This window comes from Haemaphysalis longicornis, unplaced genomic scaffold, assembly GCF_048455015.1.
Source record: "Haemaphysalis longicornis isolate Haplotype H1 unplaced genomic scaffold, Haemaphysalis longicornis Haplotype H1 scaffold_13, whole genome shotgun sequence".
In the NCBI taxonomy this organism is placed as follows: domain Eukaryota; kingdom Metazoa; phylum Arthropoda; class Arachnida; order Ixodida; family Ixodidae; genus Haemaphysalis; species Haemaphysalis longicornis.
The window spans coordinates 85,787,825-85,807,068 of NW_027526233.1; the positions used below are offsets into that span (position 1 = coordinate 85,787,825).

At 45.5% G+C, this 19,244-nt stretch overlaps 1 protein-coding gene across 2 annotated transcripts; it reads right to left on the reverse strand.

The window, feature by feature from the left end:
• Positions 1-10,164: 10,164 nt before the first annotated feature.
• LOC144164130 (uncharacterized) lies at positions 10,165-18,798 on the reverse strand. Of its 2 annotated transcripts, XM_077694670.1 has the most exons (5): positions 18,554-18,798; positions 18,280-18,477; positions 17,718-17,784; positions 16,012-16,090; positions 10,165-10,591 (listed from the first exon to the last, which is right to left on the reverse strand). In XM_077694670.1, exons 3-5 carry the CDS (start codon positions 17,780-17,782, stop codon positions 10,379-10,381), a joined length of 357 nt encoding a protein of 118 aa, XP_077550796.1. In that variant the 5' UTR covers positions 17,783-17,784; positions 18,280-18,477; positions 18,554-18,798; the 3' UTR covers positions 10,165-10,378. The 2 variants fall into 2 exon arrangements, with proteins under 2 accessions (XP_077550796.1, XP_077550795.1); XM_077694669.1 differs by lacking the exons at positions 18,280-18,477; positions 18,554-18,798 and having other exon boundaries at positions 17,718-18,159.
• Between the last annotated feature and the right edge of the window lie 446 nt (positions 18,799-19,244).

Genomic DNA, 19,244 nt, shown 5'->3' on the forward strand with positions numbered 1-19,244 from the left:
TTCTGGGAATGTTATACGCAGACGACATTGTTCTTTTAGCTGATAACCAAACCGATATGCCGCGGCTAATAAATATTTGCGGCCAGGAAGCCACTGACCTCGGGTTAAATTTCGGTGCAGAAAAATCAGGAATAATGGTTTTCAATGACGCTACCACCGACGTACTGTCTATCCAGCAAGGCGAATTACCTAGAGTCAAGGAATATAAATATTTGGGAGTGTGGATAAACGAAGGGGATAGCTACTTAAGTACTCACGAGGAGCAACTTAAGGTTAAGGGAAAGCGAAACGCAGCTATAATGAAGCATAGAGCTCTGTGGGGGTATAACAAATATGAAGTAGTAAGAGGAATGTGGAAAGGAGTAATGGTTCCGGGTCTCACGTTTGCGAATGCTGTACTCTGCTTAAAATCAGACGTTCTATCACGCCTTGAAGTAAACCAGAGAACGGTAGGACGTATGGCCTTAGGCGCGCATGGAAAAACAACTAACAAAGCAGTTCAGGGAGATATGGGCTGGGCGTCGTTTGAAGTTAGAGAAGCTCAGAGTAAAATATGCTTTGAGATGAGGTTGAGGGCAATGGATCAACGAAGGTGGGCAGCTAAGGTTTTTAGGTACCTATACTTGAAAAGCGTGGACACGCAGTGGTTAAGAAAGACTAGAAGGCTAACGATGAAATACGGAAAGAACAGTGGGGAATCCAAAACAGCCAAGGTAACCAAAAAAGAGGCAAGGCAGACTGAAACGAATAAATGGAGGGAAAAAATGGAAGCCAAAACGTCGTTAGAGTTGTACAGGGCTGAGAAGATGAACATCAGAAAGGAAAATTTCTACGATAATTCCCAGGGCAGTGCTTTGCTTTTTGAGGCTAGAGCAGGTTGCCTGCGAACTAAGAGTTTTGTGGGGAAATATTCACAAAATGATGGGGTATGCGTGGTCTGCGGAAAAGAAACAGAAACTATGCGGCACATCGTGCTAGAATGTGAGGGTATCCATCCAAATCTACATGAAGGGAATATTGGGCTGTCAGAAGCCCTAGGATTTAAAGGTATCACAGAGGAAGTGAACTTCAAGGCTGTCGAGGGGACGAAAAGAAGATTAGAATGCTGGTGGACGAAAAGCAGAGAGGGGAATATTGCCTAGGACAGTTACCACTTGTAACAGAAAAAAAAAGTATTTTGTGCCTAATAAGCTTTTTGTGCCTGCCCTAAGCAGTGCTAGTATTGAACCAAAAGTGTAAAACATAGGTATATTAGTCTTTTTTGGTAAGATGACATGTCATCACCCCGATACAAAGGGGAAACCAATAGAAATCATCATCATCATCATCGGGTTGGTCGTCTTTGGCTGAAGCACTACGATTCCCGTTTATCGTATGCAAGGTAAAACGGGTTTTTCTACCTTGCTCAACGCTGGAAATTATTTTGTCATATTACTTTAAGTTATCATTGCATGCAAATAAGCCGACATGACTTATGGGCGCAAAAATGTAGGGTGAGTTCCGAATAACATACTGTCTGCATAGGCACGCGCTGATTTTGTACGAGGCTTTTAACCTGTATAGAGGCTTATTCGGCCAAACGACTCACGTGTACGTTACAAATACTGTAACACCATGGTCGTCCTCACCTGGAGGATAATTTTAGTACCTTCCCACAGCCTTATCTTCCTATTATTCAGATATGCGTCATAGTAAAACCAGAGTCCTTCAATGCTTTTCTGGTCACGAAACTCCGTCCGAAGTTTCATTCAGGGACAAAAGCTGCCGCTAGGATCGCCCCTGTTAACGTGAAGGCGGAGGAGTAGGTATGCTGGTACGGCAGGGGACTAATTGGAAGAGAGTGAAAGAAGACTGTAAAGAACATGTGTGGATGAAAGGGATAGTGGAGGGTAGGGAGATGGCTTTAGGGGTGTCTTGCCTGTGGACGGGTAAGGATAGCAAATAACAAAACGAAAAACTGGCGGCGCGTCTAAAAAAGGACATCGAAGATTTGAAACGTTCCGCGGAGACTATATTGGTAGGGGATATTAACGCCCACATTGAAGATTTAGACGGGTACACCGACTTCAACGGAAATCTAATGCTAGATATGTGTGAGTACCAGAAGCTGATCACAGTAAATAGGGAACAAAAATGCGAGGGTCAAACAACGTGGGAGTGTGGTAGGAGACAGTCGAGTATTGACTATTGCCTTATTTCAGAGGGACTTTATGAATGGTTGGATGGCATGACCATAGATGAGGAAGGGGCCACAGTCTGGGCAGTGACCACAAGCGCATAAACCTGAGTTTTGGAAAACTGGGGGGCGAAAAAACGGGTCGACCGGAGCAGCGCACAAAGTTAAACAGCAAACAAATTGCTGATATAGCCAAAAGCATAGAGGCTGACATAGAAAGAAATCCTGGAGAAGAGTGGGAATATGACAGGCTCATCATGACTATGCAGGAAAAAATAGCCAAGGCAGAGGGAGCCAATCGATGGAGAGGAAAAAAAACACGCAAAAGCTGGTGGAACAAAGAAATAAAGGCGGCAATAGAGAGGCGTAAACAGGCTTCTAGAGAGCACAGGCACGCCAAGAGGATGGGGAGACATCAGGAGGAGGTGGACCTAAAATGGGAGCAGTATAAGCAAATGAAACAGGAAGTGCAGCAATTAGTGCAGGCGAAAATAAAGGGGGACAGCGAGCGATGGGTAGCGCAAATACGAGGAAGGGATAGAGACGCGCCAAAAAGGTTTTGGAACCATGTGCAGGCAATAGGGAAACGTACGAGTCCCACAGAAGGCGGTACCATAGAAAACGAGCAGGGGCAGATGCTCAAGGGAGAGGAAGCATTAGCATACCTGCACAAAATCATCACGGAGAAGTTCGGTAAGGTGGATGAAGAGGCGCCGCAGCGACACACAGATGTCGCGGCGGGTAGGCCGAAATGTCTGGAGATAGATGCGGACAAGCTGAAATGGAAAAGAGCAGAGGAAAAGGTCCCCAAGAATACCGCGGCAGGCACGGATGGGATACCGATGGAGTTGATTAACCAGTTAGGACCAAAGAGCAAAGGAAAGCTACTGCAAGCCATCAGAACAAGGATAGAAGAAAAGGCAATACCGGCCGCGTGGCAAATGAGCAGGATGAACTTAGTGTACAAGGGCAAAGCAGTCAGGACAAACCCAAGCTCGTATAGGCCAGTAACCGTCACGTCAGTGCTGTACAGGTTAGCAATGCAGGCAGTGAAGTTCGAGCTAGAGCAGTGGGTGGAAGAAAATAGGATATTAGGGGAGCTTCAAAATGGGTTTCGAAAGGACAGAAGACTAGACGACAACTTATTCGTGGTAAGCCAATGCACAGAGGTGGCGAAGATGCAAAACCGACCTTTGTGGTTAGCCTTTCTGGACAGTAAAGCGGCGTATGATAATGTAGACAGGGAGCGGCTTTGTAGTATCCTGGAGGACGAGGGAGTTGGGGCAGAATTCATTAGCTTACTCAGGGAGCTATACCGGGAGAACCAAGTGCAAATAGTGTGGGAGGGGGTAACATACAATAGGCCTGTATACACCTACAAGGGTCTGAAACAAGGATGTCCTCTCTCTCCGCTGCTGTTCATGATCTACATGACGGGGTTCGAAAGGAAGCTAGAAGTCAGCACGATGGGGTTCGACTTATCCTACATGAAAAACGGGCAGGTGGTGGAACAACGGGTTCCGGGACTAATGTATGCAGACGACATATTGTTGATGGCGGACAACCGGATAAGTATGCAGGGCTTGATGGATATATGCGGTGAAGAAGCTATCCTAGGGCTATCCTTTAGCAGAGAAAAATCGGGGATCATGGTCTTTAATGACGGCGAGGAGCACAAAACAGTATCAGTGCAGCAAGTAGAAATACCATTGGTGAAAGAGTATAAATATTTAGGAGTATGGCTGAACAATAGCGAAGATTACTCGCAGGCGCATGAGGCTCACCTTAAGACGAAAGGAATACAGAACGCGGCTATAATGAAGCATAGAGCCCATTGGGGATACTGCAAATACGAGGTGGTAAGGGGAGTCTGGAAAGGGGTCATGGTACCAGGATTAACTTTCGCTAATTCGGTTCTGTGCATGAAGTCAGAGACCCAACCGGGCCTGGAAGTAAATCAGAGGGCGGTAGGCAGATTGGCCCTAGGGGCCCACAGTAAAACGAGAAATGAAGTGGTACAATGGGATATGGGCTGGTCGTCTTTCGAGGCGAGGGAGGCGCAGAGCAAGATAAAGTTTGAGGAGCTACTTCGTGACACGGAGGACGAAAAATGGGCCGCGAGGGTGTTTAATTACCTGTATATGAGAAGCGTGGACACGCGGTGGAGACGGAGGACCAGACAGCTGACCAAGCGGTACGGAAAGTCCGTAGGGGAAAGCGGGGTTTACACAACAGTTAAAAAGCAGGTAAAGGCAGCAGAGACGACGAAGTGGGCAGAGAGAATGGAAGCGAAAAAAACCCTGGAGACTTATAGGGCAGAGAAACGGGAAATTAAGAAGGAGGGATTCTATGGCAATACGAGAGGCAGTGCGTTGCTCTTCGAGGCACGGGCAGGGTGCCTGAGAACGCGGGCATACACGGGTAGCTACAGGCAGCAGGGTGAAACGTGTGCATGCTGCGGCAGTGATCGGGAAACTATAGACCATATTGTCAGGAGCTGCACAGAGATACGGCCACCGCGGGGTGAGGGGGAAACGACGCTGGCGGAGGCTTTGGGATTTGGGGCGAGGGGGAACCTCAACTTCAAGGCCATAGAGGTGACGAAGAGGCGACTGGAATGGTGATGGAGGAAAAGTAGGGAAGGGATGGGTACGCAGGCGGAGTAATCATGCGGACGAGAATTTAGAACAGCGAGGGGAGAAAAAAGGGGGGTGGGGGTGATGAGTTTAAAGGGGTCCTGAATTGCCTTCCGCCGATGCATGGATGTACATGTAACCAAATAAAGCAATGTATTAGCAATGTCCTCCTGCAAGAATTTTGTTAAAGCGATGGGTATTAGCTGAGAAATCGTAAATCAAAAACCGCGAATTATCGTCGCGCCGTATTTCCCTCCTTTCAACTGTTTCTTCGCTGTTGGCCTCCCCTCCCATGATGCTCCGCTCCTCAGCGGTGACGTACTTCCGCTATTGCGCTCCCACAGACTGCCGTCTGCTACGGGCCAGCTCTTTCGGCTTTTTCATCTCTGTAGACACCATGGACACAGGCTGGAAAAGCGAACGAATGACCTGGCCGCATGTGTGCGGCCTGGCCTTGCCCTTTCGCGGTGTACGTAGCTGCAGGGCTGCAGTTGGTATCGGCGGCGAACTCGCAGCCGCGTGGGGAGAATCGTGCGCTCGTTCCCTTTGGTGCACCGCGCACTGTTTATCCAAAAAGCGCGGTCTCAGATGTGGCCCCGCTGGTGCCGGGTGTTATTTTGCGGTGGTTATAATTCCTACTACCGGCGGCATGTGAAAAACGACATTTTCAACCGACACAGAACCCGTGCACAAAACGCGCCGGATCGGATCGCTTTATCAGCGGCGATGAACGTGAAGGCGAAGAGCAAACCAACGCTGCACTCGATCAGCGAGAACCCGTGTTCTGACAAGCTGCACCCATGTGTTGCATTCAACACTGACGGGAAAGCGTTTGTTTGCACTTGTTTGGATAGTCGTAAAATGTCCAAACACTCCGGCACTCCGCTAGCACATCAGCCGGCGAGACATTTCGAAAAACATTTGACAGATGGCGCCGTATGCATTAGTGTGTCGCTACGCAAAACTGATGAGACGCTCTACTAAAACTCCCATCGCGGTGTCACGTAGCGGGACGCAAAAATTTAGCGTTTAGCGTATGCAAAGGCCACAAACGCTGTACTAAAACTCTATTAGAAGCAAAATAGCGTGCGTATGTGAAACCGCTTGCGTTTACAAAGCTGCACGCCGAGCGCGTACGTTTCAAACCTAGTGACATCGTTTAAATACACTGGCAAGCACAGTGTAACGTAGTCAGATATCAACCGTATGCTCAGGCGACAAGCAAGAGCTTGTTTTATGTGGGGCGGAGATTGCGCATAAAGGCCCGTTCGCACTTGCGACGAACGCGAGTGAGAGCGGCAGGAATTCCGTCGCTTTGTCGCGCGACGATCGTTTTTGTCGAATGGTCGGGACAAATTTTGGTTGCGCGACAGAATTCCCGTCGCTTTCGCTAGCTTTCGTCGCAAGCGGGAATGGAAAGTTCTGCCGGTGCCGTCTGCTACGCAGCCCGGAGGTAACCGCGCGATCTGCTCGGGCCGGATGAACGCGCACACTCCCGCACGGCAGCGCCCCAAGCGGCAGACGGCCGCGTACATCGCTCCCGGCGCCCGCCTGGAGCCCGCCCTCGGCACACTATCCAGTATATTTCAGGCACTATAATGGAGGAAAGATTTTTTGCTTCCGATGAACCTAGTTCTTTGCCCCTGTGTTTTTAAATACGTGAAGTGGTTAGCACGTCGTCGTAACGCAGCTCTGTATCGTCGTAGCATCGCTGATTGTCCGAACGAAGCTTGCAGCTAAGCCAATGCAGCGACCGAAGCTGTGTGTGTGTGTGCATCGCCTCCTGTGTGTTGTGGACGCGTTCGTTTCGCGATGAAATGCGACATTGTACTTCTGCGGGTGGATAGTGCTTCCCATGGTCTGGATTATCTTTCTCGAACGACGTACCACTCAACCTCGCATGGGGTATGTGCAGTGTGCCTGGCTAAAAGCCTTCTCGCTTGCGCGCCAGAGTTGTGACTTGCTGCTCGTCCCCGCAAACCGGGTGTGAGGTGAGTGCCGTATTTACGACGGGCAGGAGGAGGCAACTCATCGTCTGTCAATCGCGGTTCAGACTTGCAACGCATGTTGTGACGTTGCGTTCGTTCGAAACGCATCTCTGGATTGTTTTGAAGTTGAATAAAATGTACGCGTCAAACCCGGGCATTCGGCTCAGGGCGTTCTCTGCGATTGCACCAAAGAAGTGCCACGGGACTTTCTTTATGGTACGTACTCACGTAAGATAAAATACACGTCGTGTTATGGCCGTGTTGCATTCAATACAAACGGTTAAGCGTTTGTTTACACTTGTTTCGTTTGTCGTAAAATGTCAAAGCACTCCGGCACTCCGCTGGCAGATCAGCCGGCGAGCCGACGCTGAGCAGACAACTCATCTCTTTGCCGGAAGTGCGTGAAAAAGCCGCCCAATAGCAGGATGTCTAGCTCATGACGAACATCTGGGAATCGATGATGTAGACATGTGAAGATGGCGGCGTCCAAAAACACGAAGGAAAGGGTGAGAAAAAAGCGACAAACTTTGCAACAAAAGTGTGAGCTTTCCGCTGCGCGTAAAAGAGTAATACTTGGCACAGGTGACGTTGGCGACCCAATCTAGCGATTGCGCTAGTTCATTTAGTGTGCTCAAAATGCCTTTTAGGGCCCCTTTAAACCAAATCTATAGGTTAGCTGGGAGTAGGGCAAGTAAACGTAATAAAACAGGCAAGTCGGTTGCTGACAATCGACGCCCCGATTAAAAGGAAAAGCCACTAATCATCATCATCATCATAATCAGGCTTCGCCGGCGGCCGACGACGCTTGTTGGCCGGCTGTTTTTCCGTCGGCAACGCGCCTACTTTCATCTGCTCTTCATTTCCACCTGTAAAAACGCGAGCGAAGTGTGCATGTTTTTGAGTCAGTTGTCGCGTAGCTCAGCTGTGAAATTGAGGACCATGGGTGTTACTGAGGCGCATACGTTGCAGTGTTCGTTCGTTGCGGCAAGCACCGCTACGTTCTCGCTTTGAGAAGGCGGACATCTGGCGTTTTCAATTTTTCACTAGCCTTTGAGCCGCCTGCATGATCTGCCTTTCGTAAGCTACGCTTCTTAAAACACAAACTCCGAAATTCCCCTTCTAACGTCAAGCTCCTCAGCTACTTTACTTTTATTAGACATAAGCTCGAATATGCCTGTACAGTCAGGGACCCCTACACTAATCGCAACATCCGTAAAATAGAAAGAATTCCTAGAAAAGCTGTAAGGTTTATTTACTCTGAATACTCCCGCACTGATTCTCCCTCGCAAATAACGCTTAATAACAATATCCCAAGCCTCTTATCCAGGAGAAAGTGCTTCCGCCTTGATTTCCTTTCTTCACTAAACAAAGGTGCACTGTCAATTGACCCATCTCCGTTCTTGTCACCGTTGTCAACAAGAACTACTAGGCATCACAACGCGAACGCTTTCGCCCCATATTTTGCTGCTACTGACACCTTAAAATATTCTTTTTTTTCGCGTACGATACAAGAGTGGAATGAATTACCCCCTGTATAAGTGCCTTGTTTGCTTGTATTGTATGTATTTTTTTGCATTTTATCTTCTTGTGCCCCCCTGCTTGGACCTAGCCATGGTCTGCAGTATATATTAAATAAATAAACTAGCGCCAGAATTAAATCTGTATTCAGCCGCTGGCGACATGATGCGCTGAGCAAATAGGTGTGCAAACGTACAGCACGTTGGGTTAGCGCTGTGTTTGCGGTATTTTATAGCACGCTAATATTGTAAAAAAATAATCGAGATTCGGAAAGTGAGCGTGAACAGCAGTAACAAAAAACGCTCACGAAATGAAAGCAGCATAATGTGCGCGCGGAGGGGCCAGGGTAGGTGTAAATGCTAAAGGCTTGAGCCACTTTCTCGGCTGCCCTCATAGGCATAGGGTGTCACCAGAACTCGTCCGCTTACTGGCTGTCACACCCCCCCCCCCCCCGGAAAGTTAAAAAACATTGATTGATTGATTATGAGGTTTAACGTGCCGACGCTACACAGGCAATAGGGCGTGCTCCGCAGTGTAGTTCTCCGGAATAATTTTAACCACTCGGGTATCTTTAACTTGCGCCGAAATATCGAACACACAAGCGTTTCTTCTTTTCGCCTACATAACAAAAGCGGCTGGGAACCCACGTCCTTAGGCTCTTCAGCACAACGCCTTAGCCCCTGGGCAAGCGCGGTTGGCAAGTTAAAAAGCGTCCTTGGGCTTATCATCACAACGCCTTAGCCCCTGGGCGATCGCGGCAGGCAAGTTAAAAAAATATATGCAGGTAAAGATAGCCATGCTCCGCTATCCAAATTCAAAATATCGGATTGGATAACCAAAATCACAGTAGCTGCAGTCCCATCGTTGTTCGGCGACGAAACGCGACGACGTTCTACCGACGAATTTTCTCGTTGTGAGCGCGACCGTGACTTGGGCTTCGTAAGATAGGCCGGCAGGTTTTCAATTATCCGGGGCGACGCGGAGCGTGAGCTTCTCGCGCTGCAGAAGCACAGATTGTCCACTTATTTTGAACTCTTCGGCTCGAGTAATGTCCGCGGGGTCGAAATGTTTCTCGCACACACGAACGGCCTTCAACTCGGAGCTTAAAGCGTCCGTTTCCTGTCGTGGAATGGCTCGCTTTCACCTGTCGCGTTGTGCGCGGTCGCTTGGGAGGCAGAGCAGCGAAGCCTTTTCCGTTGTACTCCGATAGCCAGAGCGGCAACCAGGTACGCAGCACGCCAGAGGCATGGTAGTTCACATAGTTTGCCCTTCATGATGAGTGCAGAAAGCTATATCACACAACAAACACCAGCAAGCTCGCGCTCCAACGCACTGCAAATGCGGCCGCCGCCGTCGAAGCCGCCTTCACCAGACTCGTATCGCCACCGCGCAGCCATACACACTAAGAAAAAAGGAGTCCCTGCGACCCTCTTTGGGGGGTATTTACTTGCCACAGATTTGACTCTTCATCGACCCCTTTCGCAGAGTCACGCTACTCTTATTGAAAGGGGGTCACACGGACGCCGTCACAGTAGTCACAGTAGAATATGGGTGACTACCTCCTTAATGTCAGCACTGACCTATCTAAAGAAAAAAGAGAGTCACGGGACTCCTGCCTGATGATCATTGCGACCCTGTAACAAGAGTTGTGAGGACGCCCCTTTTTAAAGAGTCCCGTGATGCTTATGGCGACAGAGTCGTGGAAGTATATGGGTGACCTTCCCAGAGATGGTCAGTAATACTGCTGGTGGAATCATTGCAGTATACGTGCAAGTGCAATTTTAGCCCACATATGCATGCAGCTTCATGAGCAGTTTCATACAAGTATAGCAAAGCAAACCAAAAGTATTTGAAAATTATTTTATTAAAGACGAAAGTGATACACATTTGAATGAAAAGCCAGCTTAGGGTATCACAGCTGTTTTAAATTACAAAATAACCAGCAAATAGCCTAAAAATACAGATACACTAAGCATGTTTTACTGCTTGCTATGGCTTGTCACAACGCAGGTTTGCTAGGCTAGCAAGCATGATATTAAATCACAAATACAAGTTTTGTGTTAACCAGCTTTGCATACCTGCTGGTGCAAGGTTAAACTGGTGTGGAAATAAATTGCAATAATTTTTAAAGGCTTCTTTCCTTGTTGCTGTTTTTCTAAGGCAGACTTCTTACACAAGTCCATGAAGTCAATCCAGAAATCTTCACAGGCCGTGCACAAGCGTTGCAAGGTGTCCTCGGGTCCTGGCGTCTCGGACCAGGCCTTGTCTCGGACCTGCCAGAAATATCAATGAAAAGAAATTGAACAATAAGGCAAAAGCAAAATGAAATTGTAGCCAGCACAGTAAAATCATCAACAACAGGCTAACTGCCCAGTGCCTAACAAAAAAGAGGGCGAGGAGCACACCTCTTGCCATTACATTTCCTTGCTTCGCCATTTGGCTTTTGTTATGAAATGTTTTGTATGAGGGAACATATGTATAATGTATGAAGTTACATATGGAGACCTCAGAAATGCAAAAGCTTCAAAAAATATTGCATCCATAAAGAGTATCTGAAAGCTCCAGGGAGGGAGACTAAGAATTTATGAGTGCAAAAGGCTGCTACTCCCCCCTTTTGATGGTATGAAAATATCTATGTAAAGCTTAAAGGCAGCACGAGTAACAAAGCAGTAAGTGAACTGAGATACCTGCTGCACAAAGGGCATGCACCACACTGCAAAACACTGGAGGGGTACAAAGTCTAACTCAAACTGTTCAGTAAAAAGCATGAGGCAAGTTGGTACATAGTTCTTAAAAAGTCGAGTCCATAGCACATGACAAAGAAGATGATAGGACAAGCACTTGCTTGCAACTAAGTTTATTGAGTGCATCGTCTAAAATAACACCCTTTAATAGTGGGCCGCACAATGGTAACAAAGGAATCATAGCGAAGTGTCTAAATATTCAAGCTTATTGCAACACAGGTTCACTGAGCTCCTGTTTTTTATGTAATAAACATCTGAAAGCTCCCAAATCAGTGCTTTAGCTTCTTTGCAGAAGTCAAACTTGGCCCTAGAAAGGCTTGTACTTGCATGATTCACAATGAGTGGGTACATGCAAAAAGCCAAGGGACAAATTGGATACATCGACTTTCCAGATGGGAACGACACATCATAGATCCTGCTTGTTCCGCTTTTCTTTTGCTTTTAGGCTTGATAGCAATTTGCCTGAACCTTCTATCTACGCTTCACTGATTAACTTTAACGCTTTTTTTTAAGTTATTTAATACGCTGACTATATTTTCTACTTTGCATGCAATGTCCGCACCCCGTTTAGTTTTTTCCTTCAACAGTTTTTAGCTTAAGTGAAAGCATGAAGCACTAAATAATGCTTACAGTTGTAGTTATCGAGATCACACTTATTACTGATGGAAAAGAAACCTAAGTTGTCAGTACAAAGGGCACCACTGCCTTGTTACGTGCCTCGGTTTCTTCATGTTTTTAGTGGCCACAAGAAAAAATTTTAAACCACTTGTCTATTTGAATTATTGTCAACGCGTTCAGTTTCCGTACCCTGATCTTTTAACTTCTCATATAATTAAATTTGGCACAAAACTTGTTCCAAAATTTCTAATTCCCTGGATGGGCTTTTCTGCACGAGTTGTGAGCGATGCAGTAAAGCTGACACTACAGCCTTGATGGGACATGCCACAATAATTAGTTTCCCTATCCCAATTTACTGACTTTGGATGTCCAACTTTTTGTTCTCGAACTTCTCATGCACTAGAGGGGCTTCTCTGCACAAATTCAGAGTGATGCAGTAAAGCTGACACCAGCGTTGATTTCAACTCTTTTGTTACTGCAGAAAATTGACCAGTTTTTAGGGCTCTAAGAAAACATTTCTTTTTGCTAAATGTGTTGGTTAGGCACATAGTGCAGTGGCAAAAATGTGGATGATTCAACGCCCTTGCTAGCACCAGTTGTGTAATGTTTGCATAAATAATGATCGCAAAAAAAAACCCAAATCAAACTTTTGTCACCGTAAAGAAAAATGAAAAAAAAAGAAGTTGTGTATAACAAACCACCAATAGCGGAAAAAATTTAGAATATGCATTTTGAAGGTTTACATTAAAAAATCCTGTCCAAGAAAAAATTCACTAGTGCAAATTAATTTGTCCCCATGGTGCCCACGTGGTGCTTGCACGCATGGTGCCCGCGTCTCGTGGTGAAGCCGAACATTCATTCGAAAATACACAATTTTGGATGGTTCTCTGAAATGGTTTGATATTATTAGGGGCCCAACTTAGTCCCCACGTGATGTAAAAACATCTTATTAAAGACTACAGCAAGCACCAGGTTCACGGCAAGCAAGATATACCAAAAAATCCGCTTGGAATTTAAAACCAATCTCAGTGGTGCATTTTTGTTGACATTCTGATCATCAATTATCTACCAGAACATCCACTTGCGGTTTATTGTCATCTTCTGACTCGCTATGGTAGCCCTGGTTGCAGGAATAACTTTCGATGCACTAGAATTGTGCCCAGCAAGCTTTCGCACGGCGAAAAGAGTGCTGCCTAACATTTTCAAAAAGGCACCATATCAAACCTTTTGGAGACTGCCAGAATAGACAGTTGCAGTAAGAAGCAACACTAGACCTCCAAAAATAGCCTCATACTAACAAAACTGGCCAGTGAACAGCTGGCAGTGTTCAAGGCTGATTGGAAATCTCTACTTGTCTGAACTGATATCCGATGACTTGGTGTTATTTTTTGAGTTTCAGCTGGAGCTGTTATCGCAAAAGTAGGGCATGAGTGAAGCGATATCACAAAAGGCGTTCTTTTTTCGGGGAATAGTAGAGGGCGACGGGGGTGCTATGGCAAATCGGCTTGAAGTTGGGTAACTGTGTAGTAGCACGAAATATTAGGTTTGCAACACACAAACAGAATGAAAACTGCTGGAAAGTGGCTGAAAATGCCAGGTCCACTTGATACACATGCGGGGAACCTTCAGAAATAAGCTTTCACAAAATAAAACGACCATTTCTTTGAACCAAAGCTCAGTAGTGGAAAGCTGGTGTCATTTCCAGGTAATTATCATCTGTCACTGCCATCGGATTGCAAAACTGGCAAAATGATTTGGTATTTGGCTTGCTGGAAGACTTTTGATCAAGAAAATTCCATGGTAATGCAGCATGACCACGAGTCGCATGCTTTTTTATCAAGCGCAGCAGCAACGCTCCCTTCTGAGAAAACATACACACCTCACCTTGCAAAAAACTGCCATATAAAATCGGCAATATAAAGCACCAATCACCGATGATCAATGCTGTATATTCCTGATATCCATGTTGTCATTTCTCTTGCAACTAACGCATCCCACTGGTTAGTCTAGGCACTGCAGTTTTAGAATCAGTTCTAATTTTCCTGCTCTGGCTACACTGAAATTTCTGACGGTGTTTTTGAGGGTTGAGCAGCATGTGTTGTTTCGATAGGTGCCATAGCTGCTGCGCTATACAAAAAAGGATGTCACTTGTGGTTACGCTGCATTAACATTAGATTTTTTGATCAAATGGCTCACAGAAGTCAAGTATCAAATGATGTCGTCAGCTCTGCAATCCGTCTGCGTTTAAAGGTGAGAACTACCAGAAAATGACACCAGGTATGCACTAGTGAGCTTTGGTTTACAGGACGGGTAGCTTTTTTTCAGTCAAAGTATTCGTGGATGTCTCCGCATGTCTGACAAGTGCACTTAGCATTTTCAGCCCTTTTCCTGTCATTTGTTTCATTTCTGCATTGCGCAATTTATATTTGGCACTACTAGACAGAGAACTTCAACCCGATTTGCCTTAACTCCTTCGTTGCCCACTACTTTTCCTAAAAAAAAGCATGCCGTTTGTGATTTCACTTCACCCATGCCTTACTTGTGCAATAAGAGTTCCAGTTGAAAGTCAATTGATAACCTCAAGTCATCGGACATCAGTTAAGGCAAAGAGAGAGAGCTTAAAATTGGCTTCAGTTTTGATTCTGTACGAGGATATTTTCGGAGGTCTAGAGTTGCTCCTCAGTAGAACTACATATTCTGACAGAGTCTGCCACAAGTTTGGTATTGTTTGTTTTCTAAAATGTTAGGTAGAGGTGCAATGCAGGAGGCTCATAGAGCTGAACGCCTTTTTCATTTGTCACGCAACAGTTACTCGGGGATAGCTAGCTGGGCACTGTTCCAGTGCATCGCACCTCATTCCTGAAAGCAGGGTCAGAAAAGTGAGCCAGAAGATTATAACAACCAGCAAGTGAAAGCTTCAACAGGTGCATGATAGTAAACTGACAGTGACCGAATTTTGTTTTCAGCCCCAAGCAGTTTTTGTCCTATCCCGAATTTTTACCTGACAATTAATGCGATGTTAACCATTGACAAGATGTTTCTACATCATGTGGGGACAAATTAGTGCCTCTAATAATGCCAAACCACCCGATTTTTTTCAGTAAACTATCCGAAATTGCATATTTTGAAACAGAGGTAGGGCTTCACTGCAGAACGAGGGCACCACACATGGTAACATGTTTTTCATATCTGACAAATTGTACTGGGCAACTAAACTTTTTTCCAAGATGTGTTTTTTATTTTTGGCAAAAATTATACTCCAAACTTTTTAAACTATTTGCGAACTGATATACACAACTTATCCATATTTGCAACGTTTGGCCAAAAACTGATTTTGTTAATTTGCGAATCTGCTCTTGTTGGAAAGGGCATCGAATAATCTGCATTTTGAGCTGATACAGAATGTGCCTAATCAATATGTTTACACAAAAATGTTTTGTTAGACCCCAAAAATTGGTAGACTTTCTGGGATAAAAAGAAAGTTACCGCCCTGTCTGCGTGCCATATTCCGAAGTCTATTTTTAGCAGATATCAGCGTCAACGCCAGAAGTAGTGTACTTAGCGAGCATCACAATGCATACGGCAGCTTCTGGATTTTCGGGCCGTCTCGAGCGTTTTGATGTTCGGGACAGGTTTTAGTAGTAGGAAGCATCGCTTCGTTCACAGAAAAAAAATTACCTTCAAACTGTAGCTTTAATCAGCTGTCATGAGACAAATTCAACCAAGCTATTTTTCTTGGAAAACTGTTACTAAAGACAACTGTTTTTCTAGTGGCTCATTTTATTCATTACTACGTTGGCTGAAGTTGTTGAAATTGCAACTGTGTGAGATCTTTTTATGAGTTGAATATGGGAGCGTTAACCTAATTGCTTGTAGTATTAGCATGACTAGGCCGATCTGGAAGACCATTTCGTGAGAAACGAGCGTTATCACTGCCAAAATAGCTTAAAAATACAAAACCCACCCACACATCAAGATATTCATTGATGCCAGGGTCCGTAGGGGAAATTTAGGAGGTGTGCCACGGTGTCACAGTGGTGGCGTGGTTATCAAACCAGGTAGTTATTTTGAAGGTTGGTAGCTAGTAGCTCAAAATATGCCTTTTTTGTCTGCTTCTTCAGGGTTTTTTTTTTCGAAGATTATTCGGAGCGAGATTATAGAGAAATCGATAGATGATTTTTGAAGACTGGGAACGATTCCAAGAAATTTAAGCAATTTCGCTGACACAACCGTTTTTCTAAAAATTCTAAAACCACACAAAGAAGCAACACTCAGTTTTTCCAAAGTTCCTGCGAAGTTATTTCATTAAAAGTAATTACTGCTGTACTTACCAGTGCTTCTCTGAAGGCTTCGACACCACTTTCATTCAGCAAAACAGGCCGCAGGACAGTGTATCCACCCCTCTTGCATCTAGTGATAAAAAAAATACATATCACTGTGACATGGAAATTAATAAGATGTGGGGGACCAACAAAAGAGTATAGAGGAGGCCATAAGGAAAAATATCCACAGGGCTCCAGCTTAACAAATGCAATGTGGTAATTGCTACGTTCCTCATATTTTCACGGTGCATTAACAATTGCTTTATTATCAGGGTCTCTACTTCCGCACTACTTTCATTTAGCAGTATTAGAAGTGGAACTGGATTACAAGTTTGTGAAAAACGCGGAATTGCTGTAAACACACAGATGACAACGTCAGCACTGTTTCTGCAGCAAGCAAGCAATAACACATGCAGTAAAGGGTCCATAAAGACTGAATTCAGCTTTGTTTAGTTTGAAAGAACTAGCTTTTCAGTACTCACTCGGCTCCCTTCCAAGCCGGAAATACATTAGTCAGATATACGCAAGCAACACAGAATAGTTTCAAATTTCTCACTGAGGCTTTGGCATGAGAGACGCAATATGGGCTAGCACTAAAAAATGTCGACAGACAAGAGTCTTCTGCCGGCCCTGCTACATTAGAGTGGCGTTTCTCCACCACGTCCTCTTAGGTGTTTTCCTAGCATTTTCTGGGCATGTGTTCGCTTCTAAACTTCACTTCACATCAGACTACTGCCCTGGTCAATGAAGGGAGGAAAACTGCTTCTTCCTGTGTTGTGGTCCACAAAAATGATTAAACATATCAGATGTGCAATATACATAGCAAAAGTTGCCGCAAGTGAAGACAGAAGCCGCACCGCACATAGTGAACTCCGTCTGGAACAACTTGTATCTAGCCTGATAATTTTATTTAGATTTTGTTTCGACGGTAGGCCATATTTGGCCCCTCGCACCAATTTGAGCCCTCCGGGAAGGGGAAGGCGTTGTTGCACTGTTCCCTTCAAGTTTCCGTTCTTCTATTGCTCCCTTTGTCAATTTCTGCTCTTAAGGCTGACCAGCCCTCCTTTTCTTCTGTCCCCCATTTTACCCTCTCCCAGTCTCCTTTGCCTTTGTGCTATCGAGAATAACTGGTTTGCATGTTTTCATTTATGTTGGTTACATTGGTCACAAAACCGGAGGGTGGAAAAAAAACTTTTCCGAACTAGTGTTTGCCGTGCTCGGCATTATTTTAGTGTAATATTGCCTTGAGGAAGCTTTGTCCACTGATCAAATCTGTCTGAATATTCAAATCCTCGTTAGGGTTTCTACAGCTGTTGTATGAAGGTCTCGACGTATTCATAGTATTTCAGGATTCCTTCACCTGCTTTTCTCAACGGAATTGGCGGTGGCCAATTTTTGGGCCAGAACGTTTCGCGTGGAATGACCCATTAGTATTATGAAGCTTTGGTTTTTTTATGTGAAGCCTTTGGTGCGTAAACGAAAAGCACAAAACTGACACAACCCCTCTGGGAATAAAAAAGAAGTGACACCAAGGTTCAATTTTTAGCAATTTTCACAGCATTTTAACATCCAAAGATGCCTTCGTGCAATAACAGTAGCCAACCGTTATTTGGAATTAATTTGAAATCAACAATATTTATGCGATCTCTACGAGAGCAAATGGTGGTTATGAGCTGAACTGAAAGAACTAAGATAGAGACAAGTGTAATACAAACCTCCAAAAAGGCAAAGACCCCGTGAGCATGGACATCCACAGGACTTGAGGATTAAGAGCAGCCATACCTGATAGAGCCAAAGGTCAAGGCAAAAAGTAAGGGCAGGAGCAGTTGCAACAAATGACAATTTTACACAGACGTCAACCGCACAAGCAATTCGAAGTCTCAAGGGCCAGTCCAAAGCAGGCACAAGCAAATTTTATATCCCCTGAAACCTACTACAAACCCGCATAGCCTCATACAGCCATGTCGATGAAAATCTGCAGCCCTGCAAGATTTTACCTGCTGTTATGACATGTTTCAAATGCTGGGTCTTTCCATGCCAAACAGCCAAGTGTATGGTGCTTGACACTCTAACCTTTCGGGAAAAATTAATTGTTGATGCGAAGGTTCTCTTGGCCTTGCAGGAGTGTGACACGTTCACACGCAACTCGGGAGAAAGGAAACAGAATGAGTTACAATGGCGAACGGTGAAAGGGAAACTTAGCACCAAACAAGGACACAAGGGTCAATGTGCCCCGAAATCCAGTACAAGCGAAGAGAAAAACGGAAATACTCTCACCAACACGAGAAGCACCATTCAGCGATGTGTGCCGCGGGTCATCGTTGGTCCAAGTTGCAGCAGAGCATTGGCCCCCGAATGCATGCACTGCTCGGACAAAGCAGCACAGGCAGCACCCCGCCCTGCGTGGCAGGTGTGGTGATCCATCCTGGGCCGTGGCCACCAACCGCGGCCAGGTGTAGAACCGAGCCCGGTTGTCTGCAAGCCAAGTCGCTCGCCTGGAACCTCTGGTACACAGAATCCGCAGGCCCATCTCCAGTCCTGGTTAGCTCACCAGCTTCAGAGTCCTCTGGTTCCGCGATCGGCCTCCACCCGAACCTTGTTCCTTGCTTGAGCACCTCTTCCTTAATTAATGTAGACAAGCTGATGTGTTTATGCCTCTGTAATACAGTACATACGAAATATAACGAGAGGGAAGATGAAGACTTGGTTGCTGGCTAGTTGATTTATGGCGCACAAAGACTGCGCAAAAGATGAGGGTGACAGGAAGAGCGCTGAAGCATGTCTACTTGTGCAACACTGGTCTGCACGCTCGAGTAATGCCCAAGTGACAACATGTCTGGCAGACAATAATGATGCAAACAGGCGACTCACTAAATACAGAAAGTACACTCTGAGTGTGTGATCAGGACATGTAATATTTTCCACAGCTTTATGTCGGGCTAGTTGGTGTAAGCTTTTGAAGGTAAGTTGCTCTTGTTACGATCACAGAGACGGGCACAAGAAAAACGCACGCTTTCACGAGAAGATGGCGCCGTCTACTCGTGAAATTGTACGTAGTTTTCTTGTGTCCGTCTTTGTGATCATAAAAAGCACAACCTACCTTCAAAAGAATATTTAGCATGCTCCAGGCTTCTTTTGATGCCTATATTAAAGGATTCATTTTGCATTGGGGCCTATTTTCTTTACCTGCAAATATCGCGCAAACGTGACAATACAAGCCAATATGCCATTCATAATGGCTT